We start from the raw sequence: 14,363 nt of genomic DNA, 5'->3' as shown, positions 1-14,363 counted from the left end.
CAGTTGGGGCATTTGAGACCTTCGAGCAGCAATTATGCATCCCCGCTTCACATGGTTCCAAAAAAGGGAAGTATGGAATGGAGACTTGAGGAGATTATCGAGCATTGAACGTTCAAACAATAAAAGACAAATACCCTATTCCATGCTTAGCCGATTTTACTGCTGCCTTGCACGGCACTAAAATTTTTTAGTCATGTGGACCTGATTAAGGCATACCATCAAATACCAATTAACCCAGCCGACATCCACAAAACCACCATATGCACACCATTCGGTTTATTCGAAAGTACCCGTATGCAATTCGGCTTATGCAATGCATCCGCGACTTTTCAACGTTTTATAGATGAAGTCACGCGGGATTTAGAAGGTGTTTACGCTTTCGTCGATGACTTGCTCATAGCCTCTAAAGATTCTGAGGAACACTGCAGGCATTTGAAAGCTTTATTTTCCAAACTTCAGGAATATGGACTTTGCATAAATGTTTCAAAATGCACCTTTGGTCAAACGTCTATTGATTTCTTAGGTTTTCACCTTAGTGAAAACGGAATTGAACCCCTTCCTGACAAAGTCAAATGTATTTTAGATTTTCCTCAACCTACCACTCTCACTCAGCTTCGCCGATTTTTAGGCATGTTTAACTTTTATAGATGTTTCATACCTAAAGCAGCATATATTCTTTCTCCTTTAATAAAATTGTTAGAAGGCTATATTAATAAAAAGAAATCTCATTCTCGTGTTCAGGATTCATCCCCACAATTAAATTGGAACAAGAATGCTGAACAAGCCTTTATTGCTGCCAAAAATGCCATTGCTCAGGCTACCCTTTTGAGACACCCTATTCCCGGAGCCCAGCTAAGCATCTGGGTAGATGCCTCAGACGTCGAAATAGGCGGCAAACTTATGCAGTTGTCTCAACAAACATGGGAACCTATAGCATTTTTCTCTATGAAACTCAATAAAAGTCAACAGAAATGGTCCGCGTACGATAAATTATTTTCAATTTATTCTGCAATTAAGAAATTCCGACACATGTTAGAGGGCAGAAATTTTATAATTTATACGGATCAAAAAGCGTTAATATACGCTTTTAAACAGAACCCTCATAAATGTTCACCTCGACAATTGCGCCATTTAGATTTTATTTCTCAGTACTCTACTGATATTAGGCATGTGCAAGGTTAAAAAAAAAACGTCGTTGCTGACGCTCTTTCAAGAATTGAAATTGATTCCATAACAAAATCTCCATTTTTGGATTTTAAAAAATTTTCGGAAGCTCAACGGCATGATCCGGAGGTACAAGACCTTCTCAAAAACAACGCATCATCTTTGAAACTGGAATTTAAACCGTGCCAATATTCTGATGGTAATATTCTTTGTGACATATCAATGGACATTCCTCGTCCATTTGTTCCGAATTCCTTTCGCAGACTTATCTTTAATCATCTGCATAATCTGTCACATCCAGGAATTGCAGCTACTACGAAGCTTATTTGTTCTCGTTATGTATGGCCCGATATGAAACGTCATATCAAAAATTGGGTGAAATCCTGTGAATCTTGCCAAAAATCGAAAATTGCTAGGCATACTAAAGCACCACTGGGCACATTCTCTCTTCCTGATGCACGTTTTTCAGAAATCCATATGGATATCGTCGGACCGTTACCTCCATCAGAAGGCAATGTGTACCTTTTAACTCTCATAGATAGATTCTCCAGATGGCCTGAAGCCATTCCCATCCCGGATATGAAAACGGAAACCATTTGCAGAGCCATCTTCAACTGTTGGATATCTCGTTTTGGCTACCCATCGATCATAACAACAGACCAAGGTTCTCAAATGAGATCCGCACTTTTTGCAGAATTTACGTGCATTTTGGGTACGAACAGAATCACAACAGCAGCCTATCATCCAATTTCCAACGACATTGTTGAACGATTTCATCGACATTTAAAATCTTCTCTCAAGGCTCACGAGACCAATAACTGGATTGAAACACTACCAGTTGTTATGCTTGGTATTCGGACAGCCGTAAAGAAAGATCTACAGTCATCTTGTGCTGAACTGGTGTACGGCACAACTCTCAAGCTGCCTAGTGATATGGTAACGTCATCTAAGATATCTCTGTATGACACACAATTTATCACGAATCTTCGGCATAGAATGCAACAATTGAATCCAATAGCAACATCTGCACATTGCCAAGAAAAATGTTACGTAAGTGCTTCCTTAAAGTCGTGTACGCATGTATTCTTACGTGTCGATCGAGTAAAGCCACCTCTGTGCCAACCATATACAGGTCCGCATACAGTCCTTTCTAGAACGAACAAAACTTTCACAATTGATGTTAACGGTCTGAAATCTACTGTGTCTATAGACCGTGTGAAACCAGCCTATTTGCTTTCGGACTCTAAATTGCCTGAACTGAAAACAAATAAAGATTTAAAGACAGTTCAGCAGAATAAATCTGCAAACGAACTCTCTAAGACACAAACTGTCACCAGATCAGGAAGACATGTTCACTTCCCTAAGAAACTTGCTTCTTACATAACAATTTTAAACATTTTTTTAAAATTCATATCTTAACATATTTCTTGTTATTTCATGTTTATTATATGTGTCAATACCTTGTAATATATTGAATTGCATTTTGATCTTTTCTAATTTTATATTCTAATTTTGTAATCATGTAAAAAATACCCGACAGTACGGATCCTCTGAGATAATTTCATAACCTATGTCATTCCTTTGAATAGCCATTAAAGGAACTTGGGGGAAACTCTGTGGTGATGGCGATAAGGAGCGCGCCTTGCACCCTCCAATAAGTGTGGCAATCCTAGAGGAGAAATTTCTTACGAGTAGCGAGCAGAGCGAAACAGGCAGGCTGTCGGGCAGTGTGCGCGAATTTCCGAAATAAAGCATAATTTTTATTGTGCACTATGTCTTGTTAATATTTATATTAATGCAGTAAGAACATAATATGTGATATGGAATTCGAGGATTGGTGGTAAAAACATAACAGGAAATCACCATATATGTATTTAATTAGAACTATAAGATTTCCAAGTAAATGATACTTTCCAATTTTTCTTTCTTCTATTTTTTAATCTTTACACATTTTTGAAAAGAATTTCTTAATTTAGGCCCTATCCCCCTGACTTCTATGAACAAGGAACCAATTTTGACTTTTTCAACTATGCTGGTATTCATCGATCAGTTGTGTTGTATGCTGTGCCTCAAGTGTTCATAAATGACATAGCTGTTGTTACAGATATTGATAATACAACAGGTATTTTTTTTTTTTTTTAATCAGGATCGTATTGTACTTTCATGTATTTCAGAGGTTTAGCAGTCTCTGAGAACGCTTGTCAAACTTAATTTTTTCTTTTATTATTTATGAAAAATATTCAGAAATTTATGTTTTTGTCCACTTACATAATACTGAAAGCAAAGCTTGAAATCTTCATTTAATGAAGGGAAAAAAATTAAGAATACAGTTTTTTAAAATACATCTATATTAATCAGGTAGATGCAAAATGAATTTTAATGGATGATGAACATAATTAAAACTTTTGAATTTATTTTCTCAACGTAGTTTGAGAAAAATATAGAAAGTGTTTACATTTTTAGAAAGATTTTAGGGCTGTTTTATTAATGTTTAGTTTAGAAAGAGTATTTTTTAAAATGATCGATATGAAACCGTTTTTCTGGACTAAAAGTCTACATCATAATTTCCATAATAGAAGAGCATTTTGTAAATTTTCTGAGGATTATTGATTTCCATTCTTGCTCCATTACTTTTCAGCAGTTGTTCAATCAGAGTCCTTCAATCATGATGCATTTGCACTTAGAAGCTCTTTTCTAGAGACCAAAGGCACAATACTCGTAGGTGAAACATTAGGGAACTTCACAGGAATATGCTGAAAAGATATACGTATATGCAATGCTTGCATCAGTTTTCTTTTCTCTAATGGAATGCTGTTGTACTTTTTGAAGTATTGCTTGTTGTTTTGTCTTGATGAAGTTTCACTTTTTGAAGGTTATTGGGATAAATAGAACTTCTTTTGTTGGTATCAGCGATAAAACTTCCTTTTGATATTATGTAGAGTTGATTTTAACATTTTTTCCGTCTCTTTTTATTTTAATTTTCCATTGTAAAACAATCCTGTGATAGTTATAAATCTCTTACTGAAACTTTCTTCGTTTTGACGAATTTATACATTTTTTTCTCTTTGTTTTCGATAATTAAGAGATCATTTTTATTGCAGTCATTTAGATCAATTATCAAGTTTCATGATGTGTATTGCTATTTATTTCCTGCTAAATAGTTTTCATATAGGGTTCTACAAATTATTGTGCATTAAGCCACATGCCTTGGGAAAAGTTACGTATGGTGAAAGTTACTTATTTTAGCTTTTTTAATCACAAATCTCGCTTTATTATTTTATTGATTGTTGTTCCAGATGTATTTAAACACTTTGCAATTAATTTCTTAGTTTGCGGATTTTCTGTTTGTACTATGCATTGGTACTTCCATATTATTGCAACCACCTTACCAGAAATCACCAAAGCTTCAGAATGCATCAAACTCTGGTAGTCACATGCATAACGATTATTCGAGCAACCATGCGCATGACAAATATTCAGTTTTCAACTTCGCCATTTTCGTATGTGTTCTTTTTGTTGTATTCCAACACCCAGTGATTTTTATAAAAACGTGATTTTAAAACTTTTTCTTATAATAGAAGAAAGACAGGTAAAATTTCTGCTATTTTTCAAAATTAATTTTGCAAATTCCTTACTTACTTGTATGCATGGTACATTGCATTTACATTACAAATGTTGCCATACTTCCATAATCAGTTTCTAGTTATATATACTATGCCTTTTCATGAAGTTTTGTGATCATGATAATTTTATGAATTGCGTACAACTTTCCTTGCTGATTTTTTTTGCACAAGAAGTTTGTTGACTGTCAAAAGTATTTGTCTGAATCATTTCTTCAGTCTGTTTGACACAGTACTGAACTTCCTTGGAAACAGAGACAATAACAACAAAACAAACAAAAATAAAAAAAATCCTAAGAAAACCTGATTACATCCAAAAATGACATCTCTGATTTAACACACCTATTCAAAATATTTAATGAAGTCAATTTACAGTTGCAAGGTAATGAGTTGAGTTTAATTAAAACAAAAAACATCCATAGCTGCTTTTGCAAGAATTTCTTCTGTTCAAATGAAATCTAAGTACAGGTAAATAGCCTCTCCACATATTAGTAGTGTCTGCAAAACAGGAAAATTTACGTACTTACTGCCAACACTTGGGTGTTTTTCATGCTGATTTTATGGTGTATTTTCAGGATATTTTAAACATCAATATATCAAGCTGGATTTTAGGTCCTTTTGCAGGTACAGCAGAATCATCAAATTTAAAGGAGTAAGTCATAGAACTCACAATTAACGAAGAACTAAAAATAATTCAGAAATAGATAATAAGAGTTCTTGCTTCAAAAATAATTACAAGCTCTCTGCCTGGTGGACATGAGTACAGAAATTTTAATTGCTTGTTAATGAAACAAATTGTTAAAGTTTCATCAACCTCAATCATCTCAATATTTTTTTAATTTCTTATTGATTTTCTGTTAAATTTTAATAAACAATTTTTTTACAACATTTAATGGTTATTTTAATTCACTTCTTCTTTCCAATTCTTAATAGATGGATAAACAGATAAAATAGGTGTAGATTATATGCAACAGTCTTTTAATATTTGATAAAATTCACTATTATGGAAGAGGAGGTACTGGAACTTTTTTCTTGTAAAGAGGTGGTGGTCCAGAAAAGGCTGGAAACCTTTGTTCTAGAATATCTTCAAAGAAGAGGGACTTGATTACCACCCTGAAGCATAGGGGATTTTTCTTTGAGAGAAAACAGAAAGAGACTGTGAAGTGGATGGACACAAAACTTGTGATCCTGTTCAACACCAGCCAGATTGTCCTTTCTAAAATATTGCCTAAAATTATGCAACTGAAATAGATGGGAACTATAAAATGTCACTACCATAAAATGAGCCTTTGTATCAGATAATTTTAATTCTGTTACTGTAACTGCAAAGATTCAGATTTTTTTCAAATCTTAAATCTTCTCAAGATTTATCCGCTTTAAGGACATGAACATCCCATCTCTAATTTTATGTAATAAAAAATTTTATCATTGAAATTTATTTCTGTAATATTTTTACGTCTAAAGATATAAATATTTACTTCTGAATAAAAGTAGTAATTATTTACAGCTTATTGTCAAATGCAAATTAAATTTAAGAATAGTTTAATCTTTTGCATATGCTATTTTTATGTTCAACTGCAGTAACAGTTTATGCATTTTTAGGTTACATTCATTATGATGTTTCAATCTCCAATTCCTTAAAGCCAAATTATACAAAAGCAGTATGCTTTATCAGCATCTTAGATAAATCTAAAAAACTAGTAGCAACACAAACAGGCTGCTCTAACACAACTGCTATAAAAAATGCTGCCCTTTGGTGGCCTAGTACTATGCACAGTGATCCTGGATATATGTACACATTACATGTAAGTATATTTAATATCATAAATTCTTTATCTGTATTTATATTGTTACTTATTTTCAAATTAAAATGTTTATCCTTTCAGACACCATTCTTTTTTTAGCCTGAAAGTGTAAAATATCTGATATGACATTATCAAGATTTGAACCATGGATCTTTCATTTGTAGCTGAATGTGCTAATCATTCATGCCATGAGAACATGCAAGAAGGAGTGTAATAATTTATTGCATTCTATCCTATTTACAAGGTGACTGAAAAAAGAAGCATGAAACCTAATCTGCCAAATCTAGGATGTGACCAGTGTCTACCACATTTTTATTTTGAATACCACTTCAGAAATAATTAGGTTTTTGGAACCAAGAACCATAAAAAATAAATTGTGTCCTTGCCAGATTTTGAACCATGAATCTTCTGGTACTAAGTGGAGCTCTAAGCCCGTACATTACGAGAACATGCATAAGGGAATGCAATGATATCTTACATTTTTCCTTATTTAAATGGTAACGTGAAGAGTCACAAAACTCATTCTACCTTACCGAAGATCATTTAAGCAAACGTATCATGGGCATGAGCATAGGGAAATTTCCATCCTTATAATTGGTCATGACACAGATCAAGTTTGGGCACTAAGTAGCACATGTAACATTAGCATGCAGCAGTTTTGCAATTTGTTTTCATTGAATAATAATGTCAGATAAATAAAAAATACATGCATATTTTGCAGACAAAATTAATAGTTTATGGAATAATAAAATTATACAGAATGCTGTGAATTCAGCTGTGATGAACGCTGATTGTTTCCTGCTTATCCTCAAATTTAATTTTCACACCCTGATCATCAAACAGTAGTATGATTAGCGAATTGCTATTAAAAGTCATCAGTAACCAGTCATAAAATATATAAAGCAGTGATAAAATAAAATAAAATTAGAGCTTTTATCTTTTTTAAATATAAATGTTTTGTAACTTACAACCAAGAATGAAATTTCTTGGTTGTAAATTACAGATTAGGTGACAAATAAGTCACAGCTGCAAAAATTACATTTTTACTGCTTAATGCATTTTATAATAATCATGGAACTTAATTTTTTTTACATATTTTATTTTAAATTTTTAGTCTATAGAATACAGAAAAAATAATAAAGAAAATCATTGCCTTTTGAATGCAGGAAGACTATTCCTTTCAGTCAGCATAGTAGATGTCATCTTTCTTCCCCTCCCTTCAGTTTCTTCTAGGCTATTCAGTTTCTTCTAGCATGTAGTTACATTCAGCTTTTAAATTTCCATTTGATTCAAAAATGTCATCTCATTATCATTTAAAATAATGAGGCTACTAATAATAAAGGACTAGTTCTTTTGATTTAAAATTACATTATTGTTAGCAGCTGTGCTATATATATATTTAAAAGCTTCCAAAATTCAATAAATAATTTCAGGAATTCCAAAAAATTTTTTATTTGGAATACATAAGAAGAAACATAATAATAGGCTAAAAATTAAAAACAAAATTTTCAAACTTGTCCTGCACTATAGCTGCAGGATTGAAGTAAAATAAATTTAAAATTAAATTAGTATCAAAGCAAGGCAATTCTTCAACAATATTAATTTTTTGAATGGTCAATTTGCATAATGTGAAGTATTATGGTTTTTTTTTAATAGTCAATATGGCACAATGTAATATTTTATTCTTTTTTCTGAGTGTTTCAAAAGCATGTAGGGAAAATTCTGGATACATTTGAGATTCGATTTTTCGGGTTCATATGAATTTTAATGTCTTGACTGAAAATTTAATTGTATCTTTTTTTGGTTTTTGATCTCAAATGAACCAGGAGAATGAAACATGTTTTTGAAATATACTTGTATTAATTGACTTTTATGAAACTTTAATTCATTTTCCCCTGATGAGTTCTGAATTGGAGTTTCTGTAAAAGGACATTAATTTTTATATTTTTATAATTATATATTTTTTCTTTTTGCATTTTTATTCTTTGAGTTTATTCTACTAATGAATTCTTATTTTAATTTTGATATGTTTAGCTACTGTGTTAAACATCTTATATGTGGTTGCAATTATTAATATTTTTGAGGAATTGTCTTGCTTTGATTCCAGTTTAATTTTAACTATTTCCAGTTTAATTTGTTTTTATATATATGTATGTGATCTCTCTCTCTATATATATATTTATATATGTATAAATCTACCAGTATAGTAAAGACTGACAATCTGTACTGATTTATTTGACTATTAAACAATAATATGAGAGAATAAGTCAAGTCTAAATAAAGAAAGCAATAATGTTTCTAATTTTATAATATTTCCTATTAAGTATTGTATTGCCATCATAAATATGTACAAGATTAAAAAAGTCTCGGGAAAATCCTGTTGGTGGGAGGGGATTAAAAATTAATTTTAAGTTTTATCCAAGCACACAAACAGGAAAGCTAAGCTTTATCTTTAAGTACACATTTTATCAGGTTAGATAAAGCAAAAAATAGGTTGTATTATAAAAAAGAAATTACACACGGCTTTCTTGGCTAGGATTATTGAAAGTTCTGTAAAGAATCACAGTCCAAAACTTATGAATTCCTAATTTAAATTAAACAACATTAGCACTTGAAACAGTTTACTACATGCATCTTCTGAAACAGATGGCTCCTAAATCTCATAAGATAAGAATAATTTATTATTAAGTATATTATTCTTTAATACAACAATCGCAAATAAAAAATAGTGTAAGTTAATAGAGTAATGTTGAAAAATGCTATGTTTTTCCGGAAAGATGGCTTTTGCTATGCATTGACTCATTAAAAATTAGAAAGTGAAAGACAAACATTTAAAATTTTTAACATACACTTGTTAGTTAACTGGTTGAATTGAGTTAAAGTGGGTAATAAATATTTTTTTATTACTTTCCCAATCCTTATTTATGCAGTATTTGCAGCCCATTACTGAGAAGTGCCTGACTTGTTCAGAAATGGTATGGCTGTGTGTTTTACAGATTCATCTGGATCTAACAAACAACATTTTTTACAAGTATACATTGTAAAATATCATATTTTCATATTATTTAAATCAAAACAGAAAATGAAATCACATAAAAACAAGATTAACTTCAGATTAACATAGAAATAATAAATAATCCAACCTAGAATTAAGCCTGAAGGATCCTGAGCTAAAGGAAAATGGTTAGATGACTTTGAAAAAGATTTAAAAACTTTGAAAATTAAAAACTGGAGAAGACTCGCAGATAGAAATGAAAAATGATTAGCCAGTAGAATGCTGAAATTTTGTATATGGGATTGCTATCTCTAGTATTTGTGCATATATCTTTTTTATTGCAATCAGCAGTACCAAATGTACAGTACCAATACATATATATACACATCCAACTCCTTGCCTAACTTTTATTTTCTCAATCATTGATCACATTCATATACTGCCAATTACTGAAGTGTTTTAAATGATAAAAATATTTATATTTTGGCAATGTCAAATTAAAAAAAAAAATTAATATTCTACAAATAACAAAATTTAACTTTTAATGCAATCTCTCAGTTCCTATACTCATATTTAGGAAAGTTTTATGCTTGTTATGAAAAAAAATAAAATTATAAGAAGTTTGACAAAACTGACATGTATATTTAATTTTAAAATTTGCTGTTTTTGATGTTATTGTCAACTTTCCTTGAGGGATCAGTTAATTAAGTAAAGGAGTCAAGGAAGTAAGTTTAAATGAAGTGCAGCAAAAAATGTGCTTAATTTAAGGGGCCATACGAGGGAGTCATGTAGTATTCACATCAGGTTTTTTTCTTTGAGATTACTGAAACAAGAAATCAACTGAACTGAAACAAGTTCTAGCAAACAAGCTGTTGAAAGTAACAAACGCTTGTTTTCTAGAACCGCACTAAATTTGATACTATGCTAATTGCAGAAGATATTCTTCAACAATGTAAAATTTTGCAGAAGGCTGGCACTAGGCATTTTGCCACCCAATGCAATTGCTTGAAGATCACAAATTCTTACATCTTGCTAAATTCTAAAAATTTTGCCACCCCTTAACTTTCATTGCCCGCTGCCTCTCCTAAAAAAAAAAAAAAAAAGAAAAAAAGAAAAAAAAGAAAAATGCTGTTGCTAATATCTTGCATCTTATGCAGCTGCACCTATTGTACTGGCTCTGAGATGCTTCTGTGTGAGTAGGATTTCATCAGCTGTATTAAATCTGCTTTTAAAGTTTCCAGAATTTTAAATCACCATGTATGTCATCTAATGTATTAGACATATAGACTTTACTAATTCAGAAGTCAAACAACAAAAATCAGCGTTATACCTACAAAATTTTCACAGGACTAGTTTCGATGGTTTTACCGAACCATCATCTTCAGCTGCAAAACCGCAAATGAACAAGATAGGAAATAATGATTAGATAAGATAAGAAAGCCTGGACAAGAATAAGCAAGTGGCGCCATCTGTTGGCGAAACCAGAACTAAAACATAATTTCTCTAAAAGCCGAAGGCAAATTTGGATTGGAATTAGGATCGTTAACTAGAACAGAAAGATTTTTATGAATGTGAAATGCCTCTAGAAAATCCAGTTCTCCAATGGAAGATGTTTTTTGAATAATTTTGGCAGCAGAAAAATTGAAAGTGTGATTTTCGGACCAACAATGTTGAGCAACAGAAGACTTCTGTGTTTCCTTTTTTCTAACATATGCCTCATGTTCTTTGACGCGAAATTTTAAGGCTCTCTTAGTTTGGCCAATGTAAATTAAACCACACTGGCAAGGAATCCTATAAATACCCCAGGAATTCATATCCGGAATGGGGTCCTTGAGTATAGAAGTTGGAATTTTATTGATGGGAGAATAAACAACCCGAAAGTTAAATTTCTGCAAAATATGTGCAACTTTATAGCTAATTGATGGAAAGAAGGGAATGACAACAGAATTTTTATAATCTCCTAAAATAAGAGTGTGGCTTTTAGTGTGTTGAGATGAGAATTTTTTAACTGCTTGATTAATAATGTTGGGTGAAAAGCCCCTGTCAATAGCTATTGCTTTTAAATAATTTAGTTCTTCATCAAGGGCGAATTTGGAGGAGCAAACTTGAAGAGCACGGAAAACATAGGAATAAAATGAAGCTAACTTTTGTTTAGTCGGATGACATGATTTAAAGTGTGGTGGAAGGCAAACCGATGAAGGTTTACGGTAAACTGTAGTACTGAAGTTGGATGTGTTACGTGTGACCAGAATGTCGAGAAACGGAAGAGAATTGCAAGTCTCAAGTTCAAAAGTGAACTGAATAGCAGGATCAATAGAATTCATTGTTGAACGAACTTTATTTAAATCATCTTTATTACCTTCAAACAGGGTAAAAGTATCGTCTACGTAGCGGAACCATGCCGGGAAGTTTAAAGTTTCAAACAATTTTGATTCATAATAATGCATGTAGATATCAGCCAGGATGGGACTGAGGGGGCTTCCCATGGCTAATCCCTCAGTGTGTTTGTAATATTTATTTTGGAAAACAAAATGTGTTTGTTTCAAACAGAGTTGAGTGAGAGAAATTAGCTCCTCAATTTCGATGCAAGAGAAATGAAATTCGCGAAGTCTGGTTTCTAGACATCTTAATGCACCCTCCACTGGGACATTGGTGAATAATGATTTTACATCAAAAGAAACCATGAGTAAATTATTAGGAGAAATGTTTTTAACCTTTTTTACAAACTCTATTGAATTTTTTATGGTGTAAATATTATTGTCTAATAGAGTGGAAAATCTAGAAACTAAATATTTAGCTAAAGGATACGAGGCAGTACCTAAATTTGATACAATAGGGCGGAAAGGAATACCACTTTTATGAATTTTGGGAAGAGCATATAATCTGGCACAATTCGCAACAGAGGGGATAAGCGAATGTTTTAAGTTGCTTGAAATGATTTGCGAAGATTTGATCGCAGTTTTTATTTTGGATAAGTCCGAAGGTGAAGGATCTTTAGGGATCGGATTATATGGTCCTTCGTTTAAGAGTTTAGTGACACCATCGATGTAAGTGTTCTTATCCATGACGACTATCTGGCCACCTTTGTCGGCCTTTGAAATGATAATATCCGGGTTAGAATGAATTTCGCGCATTGTAGCTCTTTCTCTCGCAGTTAGATTTGGTTTTAAAGGTTTATTATTGAATTTCACATTATGAGCGATAAGATGCCTAATCATTTCTTTCTGTGAATCTGAAACTTTACTGAACTTGAAAGCTTTTTCGATAGGAGCCAAAATCTTTGGAATCGAGGGTTTACAGGTTTGTGAGAAGTTAAAATTATATTTTAGAATTCTCTCTTGTTCTTCTGAAAGACTAACATTAGAAATATTAACTATTGGCTTGATGTTTACAATGGGAAGATTTTTTGAACTACTTGAACTGGAAGACTGTAAAAGAAGTTTTTCGAATTTAACTGCAAGGGTGTTTTTATGACGGTTAACTGCATTCTCCGTTCTAGACCAAGACTTTTGTTCAAGGGCAGTGAATTTTGGATATGATTTAGCGAGTTCCAGATGAAGCTTATAGAGTTCATGTTCAATTTTGGACAATTGTTGACGTGTATCCCTTATCACGGACCGAAGTAAGGCAAGCTTGCAATTTAACAGAATTCTTGAAACGCGACTCGAAGGTTTTTGATTAGATTTCATTTGAATAAAATTGGGGATCAATTTTTTACATTTACATTTAAGTAAAAAATCAAGATGATTCAGGAATTTTTGCCGTTTCAGGCGTAATTTAGTGAAACGATTAACGGATGAAGGCATGATAAACAATGCAAAAATCAAACTAAATTAACTGAGCAATAATAAAATACACACAAAACACAGAAAAATCCCTCGCTGAAATGAATAGAAAACAAAACGTTTCTAAGCAAAATACATGAAATCAGACAAGCAAAGCACAATATCCAAATGTACAAAACATAAACATAACTTGAAAATTGCAAAAATGTACTCACCGAAACTCCTACAATCACAAAATGGCGGCCACACCACGTGCAAAAAAGAAAGCAAAATATAAGCCTGTTTGGGGCTTCTATAATTAAGACACAATAACACGCCGAATAAATACTAATTCAGAAGTCAAACAACAAAAATCAGCGTTAATTGCTATTGTATCAAATTTAGGTACTGCCTCGTATCCTTTAGCTAAATATTTAGTTTCTAGATTTTCCACTCTATTAGACAATAATATTTACACCATAAAAAATTCAATAGAGTTTGTAAAAAAGGTTAAAAACATTTCTCCTAGTAATTTACTCATGGTTTCTTTTGATGTAAAATCATTATTCACCAATGTCCCAGTGGAGGGTGCATTAAGATGTCTAGAAACCAGACTTCGCGAATTTCATTTCTCTTGCATCGAAATTGAGGAGCTAATTTCTCTCACTCAACTCTGTTTGAAACAAACACATTTTGTTTTCCAAAATAAATATTACAAACAAACTGAGGGATTAGCCATGGGAAGCCCCCTCAGTCCCATCCTGGCTGATATCTACATGCATTATTATGAATCAAAATTGTTTGAAACTTTAAACTTTCCGGCATGGTTCCGCTATGTAGACGATACTTTTACCCTGTTTGAAGGTAATAAAGATGATTTAAATAAAGTTCTTTCAACAATGAATTCTATTGATCCTGCTATTCAGTTCACTTTTGAACTTGAGACTTGCAATTCTCTTCCGTTTCTCGACATTCTGGTCACACGTAACACATCCAACTTCAGTACTACAGTTTA

The 14,363-nt window shown here is 32.3% G+C and overlaps 1 protein-coding gene across 2 annotated transcripts in view; it reads left to right on the top strand.

The window, feature by feature from the left end:
* The window catches only part of LOC118192473 (beta-glucuronidase), an 83,934-nt gene that overhangs the window by 24,738 nt on the left and 44,833 nt on the right, over window positions 1–14,363 (top strand). For both annotated transcript variants that reach the window (XM_035363461.2, XM_035363460.2), the window contains exons 4-5: window positions 3,141–3,286; window positions 6,387–6,589. In XM_035363461.2, coding sequence (XP_035219352.1) covers window positions 3,141–3,286; window positions 6,387–6,589 — 349 coding nt within the window. The remainder of the gene's footprint in view (window positions 1–3,140; window positions 3,287–6,386; window positions 6,590–14,363) is intronic.

Source organism: Stegodyphus dumicola, chromosome 2 (genome assembly GCF_044657685.1).
Source record: "Stegodyphus dumicola isolate Sdum_Otavi_A_Nest chromosome 2, ASM4465768v1".
NCBI classification, from domain to species: Eukaryota; Metazoa; Arthropoda; class Arachnida; order Araneae; family Eresidae; genus Stegodyphus; species Stegodyphus dumicola.
The sequence above is the reverse complement of the archived record's forward strand: the minus strand, read 5'-3'. Positions and strand labels throughout refer to the sequence as shown.